The sequence below is a fragment of the Dermacentor variabilis genome, chromosome 6 (genome assembly GCF_050947875.1).
Source record: "Dermacentor variabilis isolate Ectoservices chromosome 6, ASM5094787v1, whole genome shotgun sequence".
NCBI lineage: Eukaryota > Metazoa > Arthropoda > Arachnida > Ixodida > Ixodidae > Dermacentor > Dermacentor variabilis.
The window spans coordinates 196,042,829-196,060,970 of record NC_134573.1 but is presented as its reverse complement, the minus strand read 5'-3'; the positions used below and the strand labels follow the sequence as shown (position 1 = coordinate 196,060,970).

The 18,142-nt window shown below is 46.5% G+C and overlaps 1 protein-coding gene across 7 annotated transcripts in view; it reads right to left on the bottom strand.

Moving 5' to 3' along the window:
* The window catches only part of LOC142586040 (E3 ubiquitin-protein ligase SHPRH), a 444,374-nt gene that overhangs the window by 202,037 nt on the left and 224,195 nt on the right, over positions 1-18,142 (bottom strand). For all 7 annotated transcript variants that reach the window (XM_075697266.1, XM_075697267.1, XM_075697264.1 and 4 more), the window contains one exon: positions 1,307-1,408. In XM_075697266.1, coding sequence (XP_075553381.1) covers positions 1,307-1,408 — 102 coding nt within the window. The remainder of the gene's footprint in view (positions 1-1,306; positions 1,409-18,142) is intronic.

Here is an 18,142-nt window from a genome sequence, read left to right as displayed (position 1 = left end):
GGAGTCGCTGCTATTTTTGTTTGATGTAGGCATAACTTTTGCTATATATGGTCATTGTAACTATATCGTGTTCAGAAATTGTTAGATATAAAGAATAATTTGATGTAAACAGGTTCGAAATAGTCGGGTTCGCCTGCAGTATTAAATCGATCTAGCCACCTCTGTCAAGAACCTTAGAGAATTCATTAACTGTTGTAATTAACTAAATTGTTGTCAAGTATTTATGCCAAAAACCATATTGCGTGCCAGTTAGAATGTTTTCTTGCATTAAAAGGTTGTTATTTCATTTTACTAATATATGCACAAGCATTTTACAGGAACTAGAAATGAGGGATATAGGACGATAATTATCGATTTGAAATGAAGAACCCACCTTAATAACAAGGATGACTTCTGTGGCACGCCAATCATCAGGTAGCGAAGCAGAACCAATGTACTTCTGAAACGTTATTACTAATAGGCGAGCCACTTGGTCACAGTATCTTTTTAGGAACGTATTTAGAATATTGTCCAGCCCAGGCGACCTTTGAGTGTCTAAGCAAAATAGAAGTTCAGCAATGCCATCAAAAGAACATCAAAAGTTCAGCAATGCCATTACTATTAACAGCCAATGCTGTTAGTATTTTCATTATCATTGGATACTTCGGCACGTGAGGTATTTCGGCACTTTGAAAAAAATGTGTTGAATGTGTCAGCTACTTCTTTTTTATCCATAAGCAGACAGTCTGGTAAAGAAATTGGATTTACTTCGTTATTTACTTTGTTAGAGTTTTTGTGAGACAGAAATTGCCAAAATTTGGTGGAATTTTCCGTCACAATGCGACCAAGCTTAACAGTGAAATAGTACTCCCTCGATCCTTGCAATCTTAAGTCTAAATGAAGCGCTAAATTTGATGTAAATGCCTTGTCGCTTCCTTCCTTACGATGGCGTTCAATTCTACGTTCTAAATGAATAATTTTTGTTGAGTTAATTGAGTTGACACAGCACGCCACAAGATGGTGCCAGCTGCTTCACATGCACATCACCCAGTATCATGCTCTATAAGCATCCAGAGAAAGAGAGAGAAAGAAAAAGGTGAAAAGTGATGAGTGAAGCAGCGCAGTGGTGCCTGCCCTTTATACAACCTCTCTCCCTCTCAGCGAGCATGGAAATGCACCACAAAAGCAGGCCCGAAGCTACAGAGAGCACAGTCTTAGAAGATGGTGCAGACAAAACACAAAGTTGTGTCGCTTAAGATGAACCTGCAATAACCATGGCTTTGTCCCTAAGACACTATAGTCCACCATATCTATAGATCTATCATACCTTTGCAAGGTTTTGCAGGTAGAAAAGTTGTCCCAGTTTTTTCTTGAGATTGTTCTTGTGCAGCTCTTTTTCATGGAGAAGCATTGACCACTGCTCTGGCACCTGTTGTAAAAAAATGATATGGTGTAACCAAACCATAGAGCATCCAAGTATTAAATCCTCAGTTGGTATTAGTAGTTAATCCAGCAGAAGCACCTAGCACAAATGTGTTTGGGCATACTCTCCTCCCCCAACAGCATTATTTTCACAGCACACACTGTTCAAGTGCATTAACATGAAGCTGCGACTAGTTAGGTCAAACAAAATTTAAAATTCACGAAATATGATAAAATAGAATATGGCCTTAGATGGTTATCAGTGAGAGGTGACAAAGTGAAAGCATCTGAGGACGGAAATAGTAAGACGTCACTGAGGGCTGGGAAAAAACACAACATAGGGGGCATTACATCTATTCTTAGTTTAGCCTAGCAGTGCATAAAGTAGTACAATAAAAAATGTTTAAAAAATTCATCAGCTTGTTACCACGAACGATAAATGTTAAAGTGGCCTGAGCTACCCTTTGAAATTAATGAGTAAACACATACGATAGCTAACGCATGGAGCTCTCAATAATACGCCAGCCAAATTTTAAACATAATTGGTACATGCAGTGCACAGGGCTAACAAGCGGAACATACATAGTTTTCCCTTTTGCTGTTTTCTTTCACGCACACTTGCACACTCATTTGGGCCTGTGGTCCCAGTCCAACCTGCAGCTCGCACGTACAGCTCACATTATACAGCGTACCACATGTATGAACAGTGCCATATGCCCCCTCAGCCTCCTTTAAAATTTGAGAAGTGCAGATGCTTTTGCCCAGAAGATTTACCTTCAGCGCACTTGACTATTAACTATGCCCCTCTCACTATAGCTCACTAGTTCCCATAGCCACATGAGGCTCACTATGGTTACGTGTGGCTGAGCAAGCTTCTTGGGAGCTTTCACCCATGCACTGGGACTGTCACTCCAGTGCCATAATCCTTCGTTGCATCTCACTCTTACACTTAAGTGCTAGTGCTCTCTGTACCTTGGGAGCGACCTAATAAACTAGCTGTGACACCCTTTCGTGTGGGTCATGGAGTGTGGATGAGCTACCTATCCCACTTTACACACCTTACCCAGCTGGCACCAGGCACATTAGCCTGTAAGCACACCCGGAACACCAGCAATTGGGACAATCTTCTTTATTTTTTTTTTTTCGGCCACAAATTACCTGTTAATACAAATTTGTGCACACGTGTACACCCTTTTGGATCTGGCAAGAATTACCACAAAATGAGTAAGCACAGCTATTAACACATCCCGCCAATGCAGTCATAGTTCAGTCATTACTCCACAGTTGCTCTCAAGCATATATGTCATAGAACCACCCTGAGAGGCACATGCCAACCTCCAGTGATTGGCCTCAGGTGTGACTGAATTGAATTTGAGTTGAATCTTTATTGTTCTTTGTTGCATTACAGAATGTATGTAGACATTGCTTGGACCCATTCCCAGCAGCTAGTAAAAGGATGGGTGTGGTGGTGTGACCATGCCCCAGCTGAGGACCTCCTCTTCCAACATTGTGGCTGCAGCCAATTTCAACAGCTGGAAGGTTACCATAAGTGCAGCACAAAAAGAGAGAAAAATAAAATACAACAAAGCTGGGTGGCAATAGGCACAGTAGCTCTCTAATGTACATGCATGAGTCGGTTATAGGAAGGATCGCGGTCGTCGTGGAGGAGGCGTTCTTTATTTTAATTCATGAGACAGTAGACTACCGGAAGCTTGAAGTTGATGTTGGCCAAAATGAGTCAATATGGGTTCAACTTAGGTTGCAGAATGGGAAATCTCTTGCAATGTGTTCATTTTATCGCCCACCTGGAAGCCCGGTTAAAGTGCTGAGTGACCTGTCTGATACCATGGAGACAATAGACGCTGATATCTTATTCATGGGCAGTGACTTTAACTTACCTGAAATTTATTGCTGCCGACCAAGCATTACAGGTAACTTAGGAAATGTGTCAAGTAAAGGAATGATAAGGATATGACACTCTTTCGCATTATCTCAACTGGTGCTAGAACCCACTCGAGGAAATAATATATTAGATTTGCCGTTCACTAACCTTCTTACGGTAGTGCACTCTACAACGATAGTACCTGGAATAGGGGATCATAATGCTGTCATTTGTAACATGAACCTCACATATGCTAAATTTGTTAATTGCGGCCAGCAATGCACATATGCTTACAAAAAAGCCCGTAAACTTGACATATGTCGAGCACTAGACGCATATTACGATGTTTTTGAAACCTTATCAAAATCTAATGATGTGCATGAACTGTGGCGCATATTTAAAGCAAAATCTTTGAATTGCGGGAACGATACATTCCATCATGGTTGATGACGTCACAGCGTGGCAAGAGTATACGAAGGAAGTACACAAAATCGCCAAATGAAGCCAGTATGCTTACGCTAGCTACAAAATGAACCGGTCGGCCACAAGAAAAGTTAAATTGCATCAACTTACAAAAGAAATGAAAACTGCAGTGAAACAGGCTAAGAAAAAATTTTTCGGCTCTTTCCCCTCATGAATTAAAAACCAGCCTAAAGTATTCTGGAAGCTTATCAAAATGAATAGAAAGGACGACTTATCAATTCCGCCCTTAGACGATGCTGGCACCCTTGTTCACAAAAATCTGGGCAAAGCAAAATGATTCAACTCATTCTTTGCTTTGGTGTTCTCTGCACGTGGAAACAGCAGCAAAATCAATACGAATTTTGGCAAAATGGGTGGTGAACACGTGGAAGACGTTATAATTGATCAGAGAGGAATTGAAGTGATACTAAAGCAGCTGGATGTTGGTAAGGCTTGTGGTCCTGATGGCTTACCTGTTGCATTACTATCATCGTGTGCTCACTCAGTCTCAAAATATCTTCGCGTTATTTTTGATAAGGCATTGCAAGAAAGTGCCTTACCTGATGATTGGAAAACTGCAAATGCTGACCCTGCGCACAAGTTGGGACCCCGTAGCAGTGTATTCAATCATAGACCCATTTCTTTGACATGTATTGTTTACAAAGTGTTTGTACATACCCTTTTTACTAGCATTATAAACCACTTAAACGGATACTGACTGCTAAATCCTCGGCAACACGGATTTCGTATGGGTTTTTCCTGCGTTACCCAGCTAACAGAACTAACACATGATATAGCAAGTGCATTAGATAACGGCTGCTCTATTGATTCCGTTTTTCTCAATTTTAAGAAAGCTTTTGATATTGTTCCCCACGATTTATTGGTAGAGAAGTTATCATGGTATCATTTAAACACGTCAGTTATTGCTTAGATTAAGGAATATTTAAGCTCAAGGCACCAGAAAGTAGTTTTAAACAGCCAACACTCAGATGACATTGAGGTAACATCAGGAGTACCACAGGGATCCGTCCTGGGCCCTCTCCTATTTTTAATTTACATGAATGACATATGTGTTGATATTTCATCTCCTGAACGTTTATTCGTAGATGATTGTATCTTATATAGAGTTATTCATAATGAAAATGATTGTTTTGCCTTACAAGAGGATCTGAACACGGCTACGGATTAGTGCAAAAGGTGGGGCATGCGTATAAATTTGCAGAAAACTGTTCACCTGTCTTTTACAAGAAAACATACTCCTCACCAATTTAAGTACAAAATGAGCACTCAACAGCTGTCATCTGTATCCGAGTTCAAATATCTTGGTGTTTTTTTTTACCTCCAATCTGTCATGGCACCGTCATATTGAATATGTTTCAGCCAAGGTGTGTAGGGTACTAGGTTTCTTGAGATGAAATGCAAAACATTTTTGTGGCATCCTGTGTTGGCTTCTGGTTTCAGTTTTGGGTCGTTTACGTCAGGGCGCCACTCAGCGCCAAACGCTGTAAGTTGCCTTCTGTTTCCCCTTGCAGAAATAAAAATCCATTCTTTGTCTGGTCCCCGACAGAAGCAGTCCAGCTCTTTCTTGCGACGCTGCGTGCCCTGGCCACTTAGGCCTCATGCCATAGATCCTCCGGCCGGCTGCCCCGTTGAAGCTACAACAATTTTCTTTCGGAAACTAAGCAACTCCTGTATATTACGAATGTTAGATCTGTCCTCGATTATGCTTGCACTGTATGGGACCCTTGGCTAAAGGTTGATATACAAAAGTTAGAAAGAGTGCAAAATTTAGCAGCTCGTTTTGTGCTCCGTAATTACTCTAGGCATTTCAGCGTATCACGTGCAAAAGAGAATCTTGGCTGGGAACTATTAGAGGAAAGAAGAAAATCACTCAGGTTAAAGTTCTTTCTAGGACTGGTATTGAATGCGATAAGTACGTATTTAAGCCCAATTACGTATCTTTACGTCTAGATCATGTGAATAAGGCAAGAGAAATAAAATGCAAAACCGAAATGCTAAGAATGCCTTTTTTCCCTAGGACGATTTCGAACTGAAACAGGTTACTGCACGACTCTGTAACAATTCTATCTAACGATGCATTTTTTTCTTTCTTGTTATAACATGTTCTTCCGATGACTGAAGTTGTGCTCTCAGGATTAATGCTGTCTAATGATGTATCTTTCTTTTTCTTCATTGTTGTAACATATTTTGTTAATGACTGAAGTTGCATTCTCAGGATGTGTATGTTGTGCCATAAATTATTTTGTATTTATTATGGAATGACTTGTACTGTTTGTTGTATATGCTATTTCAACCTCCCCTCCCCCCCAACTGTAATGCCACACTGGCATTGTGGGTTCTGTAATAAATAAATAAATAAATAAACTAAAGTATGCATATACTTTGAGGGCAAACTAAATAACAGGCAGGGCACTGCTACTGGCAACTACCCCACTTACAACAAACAAGTCACAGAAGAACAGCAAAAGCAAACAGTGCACTTGCAATATGTCTGCTCCCAATAGGTACATTCGGAAAAATTACTTTGAACATAGTGTCATGTGTGCTCCTATTGTAGATAGCCACCTTGATCACCGCCTTGCTATCGCAATTTTTGTAGCACCACAATGTGCTAACAATGTCAGATTGTTTGTGCGTCCTGAAAGCTGTTGTGGTCGATCTGTTGTGGTCGACAGATGGACAGATCTGATAAAAGAAATCTGCAAAGCAAGGCACAATTTCTTTGCTTATGGCGAAGTTTTGAAGCATATTCCCGAAATCTGATGCCTTAAAAACAATTGTCCACATATGCTCATCGGATATCATCATAGATACAGAGAGACAGCTTTCCAGCAAAATCACAGATAGTGAACATTTGTCACTTTTCGCAAGGACCAAGTTGACTCACGACGCGGAGGAGTGATGATAGTGAAAAGAATAGAAAGTCAGCTAAAGTGAATGGTATAGTACTTGCTGCATATTGTCACCCAGCTATTACAACTAAAACAGTTTGGCAAAATACAGATTGGCAAAAAACGTCTGCCTTTAATGATGGCTGGTCCTCGGAGAGCCCGCGCGCAACCACGAACTTCGTCGTTCTCGCCTTAAGGGTCCCGTGTCAACACGTGCAAACTTATTTTACGTCATTGCTCCCCTCTCAAAAGCGACCGGCCCGGTCGCTTCAAGGGCAGCGGGCGCGCACTATGGGCAAGAGTGCCAACATGACAAGACTTAAAAAAAGAAAAAACACACAGGAATGTACACAATGCTGAAGCGGTTTGTGAGGGTTGCTTAGCCCTAGCGTGCGTAGTACGGCTTCATCCGTACTACGTGGACGACTTCAGCACGGGGATGGCGTCAGTTCGAACCAGGATCAGAGCTTTGAGGCACCACCTCATAGTTCACATCACTGAGGCGGCGTACTACTTCGTAGGGGCCGAAGTAGCGGCGCAACAATTTCTCTGAGAGCCCACGGTGTTGGATAGGTGTCCACACCCACACGCGGTCGCCTGGTAAGTACTGGACATTCCATCGGGTCCGGTTGTAACAGTAGGCGTCGGTATTCTGCTGGGTGCGGATGCGATTCTGAGCAAGCTGGCGAGCTTCCTCGGCTTTCTCGACGAAATCTTCAGTGGTGTCATTCTTTGTGGTTCCGTGGTCTACCGGGAGCATGGCGTCTAAGGGGGTTGTAACGCGAAGTCCGTAAACAAGCTCGAATGGTGTAAACTCGGTGGTCTCCTGCACAGCGGTATTGTAAGCAAACGTGACATATGGCAAAATTTCATCCCATGTTTTGTGTTCCACATCAATGTACATGGAGAGCATGTCGGCTAATGTTCTGTTTAGGTGCTCTGTTAAGCCGTTAGTTTGGGGATGATAGGCTGTGGTCTTTCGTTGGTCGGTGTGCGTCAGTGTGACGACTTGTTGCAATAACTCCACTGTAAACGCTGCACCGCGGTCAGTAATGAGTACAGGGGGTGCACCGTGGCGAAGCACGATGTTGTGGACGAAGAAGCTGGCGACTTCAGCAGCAGTTCCCCGTGGCACAGCTTTCGTCTCCGCATAGCGAGTTAAATAGTCAGTTGCCACGATTATCCACTTATTTTGCAAGGAGGACGTGGGGAACGGCCCAAGAAGGTCCATTCCCACTTGCTGGAACGGCGCCGGAGGCGGATCCAACGGCTCAAGGAGGCCGGCAGGCTTGACGGGTGGAACTTTACGCCTCTGACAGTCACGGCATGTTCGCACATAGCGCTGAACCGACGAAAATAGGTGTGGCCAGTAGTATTTTTGCCGTATGCGCGCTAATGTCCTCGCGAAGCCTAAGTGGCCGGCACAGGGATCGTCGTGACACGCCTGTAAAACTTCCTCGCGCAGTGCTGTCGGAACGACGAGAAGGAACGTTTCCTGGCTGTTCTTGAAACTTTTCTTGTACAGGACATTGTTTCGCATGCAGTACGACATCAATCCTCGTGAAAGTGGGCGTGGGACGTCAGCTCCCTCGAGATATCGAATGACTGGAAGCAGCTCAGAGTCTGCACGTTGACAGTCAGCTATGCGCACCACGTCGACGACACCAAGAAACGGCAAATCTAGCTCCAAGTCGGAGGATGTCAAGGGAATAGGAGAACGTGACAAGCAGTCAGCGTCGCTATGCTTATGGCCGGATCTGTAGACAACAGTTATGTCGTATTCCGGAGGCGGAGGCTCCAACGAGCGAGGCGACCTGACGGGTCTCGTAGATTGGCAAGCCAGCAGAGCGAGTGGTGATCACTGATTGCTCGAAATGGCCGGCCGTATAAGTAGGGTCGGAACTTGCTGATGGCCCACACAACTGCTAAGCATTCTTTTTCGCTCGTTGAATAATTAGCTTCTGCTTTTGTCAGACTACGACTCGCATACACAATTACATGTTCTGCGCCATCTTGCCATTGAACCAGACTGGCCCCGAGTCCTACGTTGCTGGCGTCGGTGTGTATTTCAGTTGCCGCGGTGTCATCAAAATGCACCAGCACTGGAGCGGATTGAAGGCGTTTACGTAATTCGGTGAAGGCCTGCTCTTGGTCTTCCGTCCACGCAAATGGCACATCTTGTCGCGTCAGTCTCGTGAGCGGTTCAGCAATCCTTGAGAAGCCTTCATCGAAACGCATAGTAAGCGCAGAGGCCCAGGAACCGCTGAACAGCCTTTTTGCCTTTAGGACGAGGAAGCTCGGTAATGGCAGCGAGTTTTTCTGGGTCTGGTCGTACTCCTTGGGAGCTGACCCCGTGGCCTAGAAACTTGAGTTCCTGGAAGCCAAAGTAACATTTTTCAGGCTTGATGGTGAGGTTGGCCTTGCGTATTGCAGTAAGGACATTTCGTAGCCGGGCGAGATGTTCATCGAACGTGCTGGAAAACACAAAAACGTCGTCTAGGTACACCAGACATGTCTGCCACTTTAGTCCAACGAGTACAGTGTCCGTCATTCGTTGGAACGTAGCAGGAGTGGAACAGAGACCGAAAGGCAGCACTTTAATTTCGTACAGCCCATCGGGAGTCACGAAGGCGGTTTTTTTCATGCTCACGCACGTCCACTTCGATTTGCCAGTAGCCTGACTTTAGGTCTAACGAAGTAAAGAACTGAGCATGACGCAGACGGTCCAAAGCGTCATCGATCCGTGGCAGGGTATAAACGTCGCGTTTGGTGACTCGGTTAAGCCGTCTGTAGTCAATGCAGAAGCGGAGTGTGTTGTCTTTCTTTTTTTACTACTACGACAGACGATGCCCACGGACTTGTCGACGGCTGGATGACGTCATCATTTAGCATTTCTTGAACTTGACGCTTAATCGCCTCTCGCTCCATAGGTGACACGCGATACGGATGCTGACGAACAGGCCGCGCCGACTCCTCTGTAACGATCCGGTTTTGCGTAACGAAAGTGCGCTGGACTTTGGATTCCGTGGAAAAACAGCCGGAGAATTCTGTCAGCAGGCCCAGCAGCTGATCCTTCTGTACATCTGCTAAGTCAGCATTAATGTGGACGCGGGTATTCAGGTTGGCGTGAGTTGTTGCATCCGGTGAAGTCACTTGTAACATGCCGATATCGGAGAAGTCAGCAATGTCGTTCAGGAATGCCACAGCTGTACCTTGAGGGACGTGCTGATACTCATGGCTGAAGTTTGTCAACAAAACTTGTGAGCACTTATGCTGTATTCAAACAAGGCCCCGGGCGATGCAGAAGTGTCTTTCAAACAGCAGCGGGATATTTGCCTCGGCAATACCCTCATAGCCATCAAATGCGTCGCAGGTGACGAGGGTCAATACGTTGCTCCTTGGCGGCACCGTCATGTTCTCAACAATCCTCAAGGCGTTGACACACGTCTCGTCAGTGCTGCTCCCTGCTAAGGCCTGCGCCGTCAAAAACGTTACCCGCGACTTTTGTAAGTTAATCACAGCTCCATTAGCCTGCAGAAAGTCCATTCCCAGAATTAGGTCCCTCGAACAGCTTGGGAGGATAACGAAACATCCGAGGTATGTAAACCTACGAATGCTCACTCGCACTGTGCATCTTCCTACCGGGGTTAGCAGATGGCCTCCTGCAGTTCGAATCTGCGACCCAGTCCACTCGGTAGAAACTTTCTTCAGCTTGCAGGCAAGGTCCATGCTCATAACTGAGGTGTCCGCTCCAGTGTCGATTAACGCCGTTATTTCTTCGTCGTCTATGGTGACGGGAATGTTCGACGTTACTACCTCTCGTAAGGTGTTCGACTCCGTCTGTACGTCTGCGTCGTTCTGTTTTCGTCGTTGTCGTCGTAGTGGAGGATATTGCGTACAGTCGTCATCAGCGGCCTCACCTCCGGAGGTCGCTGAACTCAGTTTTCCCGACCCGCCGGGCTAGGCGAGCGGCGTCTCAGAGCGCCGCGAGTAAAGGCTTGGCTTGGTGATTGTGACCTGTAACGAGCAGAAGATGATGAACGGGGCTCCTGCCATCGCTGATCAACATTGCGACGATTTGCGACGAAACTCTCTATTTCCGGCGGCCACTCACCAGGTCGTGACGAGTTGCACTCGGCGAGAATCCACGGAGCCCCACATGACGATAAGGACACATTCTGTAGATGTGTCCGGCTTCGCCACAATGAAAACAAAGGGGCTTGTTGTCTGTGGTGCGCCAGACGTCGCTCTTCCTAGTCTTTGCTTCGGCGATGTGCGGTGGGCTGCGAGGCGGCCTGAAGCTTTCGTCCATCCGTTGAGTGGGGTGTACCATGCTGCACGCACTTGAGGGTGGCGGACGGCGTACTGCTTCAGCGTAACTCATTTCGCCGTGCGATCCCTGCTGTGGTGCCTCGTACTGTCCAGGAACGGCCTGTCGGACCTCGGCGTGCACAGGGGCAGTGGTCGTCTGCATCCTCTGCAGTTCCTCCTTGACGACAGCCCTGATGAGTTCTCACAAGGTGCCAACGTCGTTACCGAAGGTAGAGAGCTCCCTTGAAATCACAGCGTCGCGGTTGTTTTGCCTGGCCCGCTGTTGAAGGGCCTTTTCCATATTAGTGGCTTTGTCATGGAACTCTGCAAGTGTCGTTGGCGGATTTCGAATGAGGCCAGCAAAGATTTCCTCTTTGAAGCCGCGCATGAGATGGCGCACCTTCTTTGTTTCAGTCATAGAAGGGTCTGCACGTCTGAAAAGCCGATTCATGTCTTCTACGTACGCCGTCACTCGCTCATTCGGGCCTTGAATTCTTGCCTCCAACGCTAACTCCGCCCTCTCCTTCCTGTCCGCCCTGGCGAAAGCATTGAGGAACTGCCTACGAAATTCTTCCCATGACGTCAGTGTCGCCTCGTGGTTCTCAAACCATGTTTTCACGGAATCCTCAAGAGCGAAGTACACGTAGCGTAGCTTACGCTCATGGTTCCAGTCATTGAGGTTGGCAACCCGGTCAAAATGGTCAAGCCAGTCGTCGGCGTCCTCTGAAGCACTTCCGTGGAACAGATTCGGCGTCTGGATGTGATTGACGACAATGTGCGATGCTGCAGGAGTGGCAGGAGGTGGTTGGTTCGTCATTTTAGTTCGTTTGGGTAGCAGACCATGCTGTGGCTGGAGTCCCTGGAGACATCGGCTGGCACGTACGTGCACAGGGGTAAGCTCGGCTGAACTACTCGCCGGGCTTAGGTCTGGGGTATGCTCCGGAGATCTTAACATCGACCGTACCTCACACGTCCACCAGAAATGTCACCCAGCTATTACAACTAAAACAGTTTGGCAAAATACAGATTGGCAAAAAATGTCTGCCTTTAGCAATGGCTGGTCCTCGTAGAGCCCGCGCGCAACCACGAACTTCGTCGTTCTCGCCTTAAGGGTCCCGTGTCAACACGTGCAAACTTATTTCACATCAATATTATCATCTGCCGGCCTGCACTGACGAAATTAATTTTATTTTTAACAAGTCCATTGATCAAATACTGTATGACGCGTTTCGTAACGCAATTATCATCCTGTGCGGGGACTTCACCTTCCCCTCTATTGATTGGTTTACATCATCTGCCAGCAGCATAAATAACCGATCACAATTCTTTTATTTATTTTGCTCAATTCACCTACTCAACTCAACACAGATATTTCTTGAACCCACGCATGGTGAACATATTCTTGACTTTATCTTTACAAACTATCAAAGGTTGAATAACTCATCTGATGTCTATTTTTGCAACAGGCTTTCCCAATAGCTTTTGTAATCGCACAACTAATGAAAATTGGACAATGTTTTGTTACAAGCGTGAAGCAATAGAAGCTTCGTACATACCTAAATTGACAGTCTCTTCAAGAATTAATGACCCATGGTTTACCTACAACGTAAAGAAGCAGCTCAAGCAGAGAGCCTGTAGGAAAGCCTCTAAAGTTTGATTCCCCAGCAGTGTGGGGGAAGTACAAAGAGGCCTCTAAAATTGCCGAGACTGCTGTTAGCGAAGCTAAAGACAAGTATTTCAACTATACACTTCCTGCCTTGTTAAAGACTGACCCACAAAAGTACTGGTGCACAATTAATTTGAAGGATCATCAAGCTTCACTGGCCCTGACAACAATCAATGGTAGTGCACTACCAGTATATGAGTGCGCGGAACAGTTTAGCTACCACTTCTCTGAGGTACATGTATTCACATGCAAGCTTCCACTTGACAATGACTCACAAGCTATTACTCTGATGTCTATTGTTACTTTTCAAAATGATGTTAAGCGCACCACCGAAAGGTTGCCCTTGAAGACTAGTCCTGGCCATGATGGTATCAGTGCCAAACTTTTAATGTTAACCTTTTAACTGGCAGCTTAACAATATTGTTGACCTAACAAAAACATCTGCAAAAACGAGACAAATCTAAATAATAGTCTGTGCCTTTCAATTTACATTTGTTTATACGCCCGCTGAACAGTGGCATTCACAAAAATGTCAATCATGAGCAGCAGCAGATGTTTTGATGACAAAACTGGAAGACTTCGTCATTCTCTTCATAGTGCACGTGATGGTCGTATCCTCGACAATGCCATTTTTTTTCCTTTGTTTAAACAAGCTGTTATTTTTTATCCCCATAGAGGTGTATCTAAAAAACACACATTGACCTTGTTAAAGTGAGCACCAAACACCAGTTTTTGACCGTACATTGACCTTCAATTAGCTGGTCAACAATATTTTTTACCTGTATCTCGCTTAGTTTTTAGAGGAACTTTTCAATATTTCATGTGGTGTGTATTTGAGCAATATAAAGAAGAAATAGAGCAATAAAAATATTCTCGGCCAAGTCTTTCTTACCTTGCCAGTTAAAGGGTTAACTTGCCCTAAATCTGCCTTTACCCTATCATTATATTTTTCAGGAGTCCTTAGATACTGGATGTGTGCCAGATGATTGGAAGTCTGCCATTGTAATTCATATAATTAAATCAGGTGATCGCAATAATTCTAATAATTACAGGCCCATCTTGCTCACGTCTATATGTTGTAAACTGTTAGAGCACATAATACACACAAATAATGACCCAAATGAATCAAGATAACTTGGTTCTTGAAAATCAACACTGCTTTCAACGTCACCAATCATGCCAGACCCAACTGTTCGAGCCCATCATGGATATCCACCTTGCACTTCATAAGTCTATTTCCATTGATGCAATATTTACTGACCTTTCGAAAGCCTCCGATCGCATGTCTCACAATCACCTACAAATATATAGGTAACCTCAGCTTGATGCAGCACAACGCAATGGATCAAACAATTTGTCACGAACCAAATTCCCTCAGTTAAAATAGATCACTTAGTTTCCAGAAGCCGACAAGTCATATTCGGTGAGCCTCAAAGATCAGTTTTAGGCCCCTTATTGTTTCCTAATTCATATTGTTACGGAAAGATGAAAAAAGAGAGAGGAAGAAGAAGATCAGATACGCTGGCTGCTGCGTATTGTTGGTTGTCAGCCATCTTAACTACTCCGACTCAGCCTGTATATATATTGCTACGGAACAATATTTGCGATGACAAAGAGGCGAGCAGGGTGAAGACGACGGTGATGATTAGAGGCTAGCGCGGGCTGTTGCCTCTTGGCCAAGTGCAGCGTATTGCCTTGTAAATATACTTGTATATAGCTTTTCGTTGGCGTCTTCCTACATAACATATCTGGTGGAGGTGGACGTTCCCTGTACCTCGCCATGGAGCTTCGCAGTGGACGGTACGTCGAGTCTTCCTTCATGGCTCCCAGCAACGACAACTTAACTCCGCCGGCGTCGACACCTGCTGCCATTTCGATGACCTACATCACTCTCCCCGCTCCCCGTGATCCTGGCGTATTCTCAGCCAAAGATGGGGAAGACGTCGAGGACTGGATCAGCCTGTACAAACACGTCAGCCACAATAACCGGTGGGATCCTACTATCATGCTCGCCGACGTAGTCTTTTACCTCGGTGGCACACCTCGAGGTTGGTTTCGGACGCAGTAAGATGAGCTCACCAGTTGGGATTCGCTTAAGCAAAAGCTCCAAGACTTGTTCGGCAGCCCCTATGGTCACCAACTTGCCATGCAGAAGGCAGTTTCCGGCCGTGTGCAGACGTCAACAGAGCCCCACGTCACGTGCATTCAGGACGTCTTGGCTCTGTGCCGCAAAGTTGACACACACATGACTGAGTCAGATAAGGTTTCCCACATCGACAAAGGTATTGCCGGTGATGCCTTCAACTTGCTCGTTTTCAACAACGTGGCGACGGTAGATGCAGTTATAGAAGAGTGCCGCTGCCTGGAACTCGCTAAAAGCCGACGTATCGACCAGCAGTTTGCCTGTCTGCCCAACACGCCAGCGACATCTTCCTGTGCCGACGCTCCGCGTCCCAACGACACTGGCGATGTTACCAGAATCGTCCTGCGTGAGATCGAGGCCGCCTATCCGGCTGCCTTCGACTCCAGCCCCTCCAACGCACCTGCAGTCACGGTTTCCCTGATCCAGGCAGTTGTCCGCCAGGAGTTCGCAAACATGGGTCTTCACACCATCTGCTCGGCCCATAGCCCTGATACCCACCCAGCTTCTTCGATTCCGCCCCGTCCCGCATCTTCTTACCCACCACGTTTCCGCAACCCGTCTGAATGGCGCACTGCTGACGACAAGCCCATTTGTTTTCACTGCCATCGAATCGGGCACATTTCTCGGCACTGTCGCAGTCGCTGGAGTTCCCCGAACCAGTCTGCATATACTGCCTACTCTCGCCCCCCCCAGGTGGCCTTCCTTGCCCCTATGCTGCCCGCTCCGATAATGCCGCCACAGATTCTCCTGCACTGAACCGCCCCTATTCTTGTTCGCCTTCGCCCCAATGACGCCAATCTCGCTCCTCCCAGCCCCGCCGCTCCTATTCGCCAACTCCCTTCGGACGCCGCTCCCAGCCGGAAAACTAGGCGATGCAGTGCCTCGAGGCGACGCTGCATTGCTCCCTACGCCGCCAAATCCTCCACTGACGTTGCCCACTCATCTGAACCTTCTTGACGTGCAAGTCGACGATGTTTCTGTATCTGCTCTCATAGACACTGCGGCGAATTTGTCGGTAATGAGCGCTGACCTACGTAACCGGCTGAGTAAAATAATCATGCCTGCCACGACTCCTGTTGTCCGTGTCGCCGATGGTGGAACAGCCACTGTAATTGGTATGTGTCCTGCCCGCGTCTCCTTCGCCGATCGCTCCACTATCGTGCTATTCACAGTCATCGCCCCTTGTCCCCACGACATCATCCTCGGCGTAGACTTCCTCTCCGCACATTCTGCTCTCATCGATTGTTCCGCCATACTCTCCGCCTCGACCTGCCTGTTCTGGATCCCGCTGAACCACAGCCCAGTCGCCTCAGTTCCGTCGACTTCGTTCGCTTGCCACCTTCGGCACTGACTTACGTTGACGTCGTGTCATCCCCACCAGTCCCCGAAGGTCACTACATCGCAGCTCCTATGCAAGACGACCTCCTTACACACGGGATCACAGTACCTCATACAGTTTTATCTATTACGGTGAATTGTGTCTGTCTGCCAGTGGTCAATTTTGGCTTGACGACACAAATGCTGCCATGCAGGATGTCCCGGGCCCAGCTTTGCTCATTCGAGGACAACTCAGTAGCATCTATTGCAGTAGATGACAATTCAGCCGATCCTGCTCTACCATCACAATCGGCAACTTGTACCATCGCCGGCTTACAGAAAATGATTGCGCCCAACATGCCGTCCGAGCATGCTCGTGAGCTCTACCGCGTTCTGTTTTCCTACCACGATATTTTTTACTTTAACGATCGTCCTTTGGCCCAAACTACAGCTGTTAAACATCGCATTAATACCGGCAATGCGTCTCCAATTCATCGCCCCCTGTATCGAGTATCACAGGCTGAGCGTCAAGTTATTCACGCCGAAGTTTGCAAAATGCTTGCCAAGAACATTATTGAACCGTCATGTAGTCCATGGGCATCACCTGTTGTACTGGTAAAAAAGAAGGATGGATCATGGCGCTCTTGCATGGATTATCGGCACCTTAACAGGGTTACCAAAAAAGACGTGTATCCCCTACCTCGGATTGATGACGCCCTTGACTGCCTCCACGGTGCTCACTATTTCTGCTCTATTGGCCTTCGCTCCGGCTACTGGCAGATTGCCGTGGACGATCTCGACCACGAGAAGACTGCTTTTATAGACCGTTTTTTCGTAGGCGCCGCCATATTGTGAACGCAGTGGCGCCGCCTATGAGCAGCACCATACTGGCTTGGGTGAAAGCGGTTTCTTGCATGGCAGGTATACGCTCGGCGGTAGGTTCTGGCGTTTGTTCTCGCGGTCGTGCGGTCTGTTTAGAATGAGGCGCGTTTTCTACGTGGTAAACAGTTCTGTGAGACGTGCTGAAGTGGTTTAAGGCGTCATGGACGGAATTTCTGCTGGCATTGAGGTGGACGGAACACGCAGCGCGACGTGCGCGTGCATATTTAAGCCTACACTCAGCCTCGGAGATCAATTGTGTATTTCTGAATGTTCCAGTCACTAATGTGACCTTATTGCAGTATTATCCTCTATTCCTAAGCTGCGGTTTAGGAGTCATGAAACATACGCGACGATCGTAACAGCGTGGGTACCGTTCTGCTACGATAGGAGTTGTGCTGTTATACTTTGACAAGCGTTCAAACTGTTCGCTGCAGGTTACATTGCGCGACTACTTGGTTCGATGGATGAGGTTTCCGCCCCTGAATAAAATAGCTTTGGCAAGTAATAGCAGCATACCTTACAGTCAGAATTAAGCTTGTCCAGCAAAGGGACTGTTTACGAACTGCGCGAGCGTCCTAAGCAGTGATAGGGGCTGGATTACATATATCTTTGTTCTATATACCGCATGGTCCCAGCATACGGTATCGGCGGTTACATATTTATAAACGTTGTGCGGCGTGACTCTGCGAGGTCCTACTGCGGCGTTAGCCCGTTTTCTCTTGCTTTTTCGAGAAAGTGGATGACAACCGAAATTTTTTTTTCGGTTGTGTTCGTTCCGTTCTCTACGACGCACTCACACGTATTACGGAAATTTTGTCCTCAAAAGTAGGCATCGCATTCTTTTTATGCGATCCCTCTCATATATTATGGCTGTATGCAGGCCAAAAAGGCAATGCCGAAGCGCACAGCTTACATATGTATTGTGCTGGTCCACCAACCTGCTGTGATCGCTGTGTTGAGCAGCGCCATCGGCCTCATGCAGGTAGGCTAGCGTAGACATATGGTAATTTGAAGCCTGCTAGACTTGAAATGCGCGAGAACGATGCCGGTGCATCACAAATATTTGATAGCGCCTGCCGCTTAGATGTTTCGTGGTTGCCTAGCTAGGTTGGCCGTGCACGAGCATGCGCTCTTATGCTTTATGTTTTACTCAAAAATAACGTACA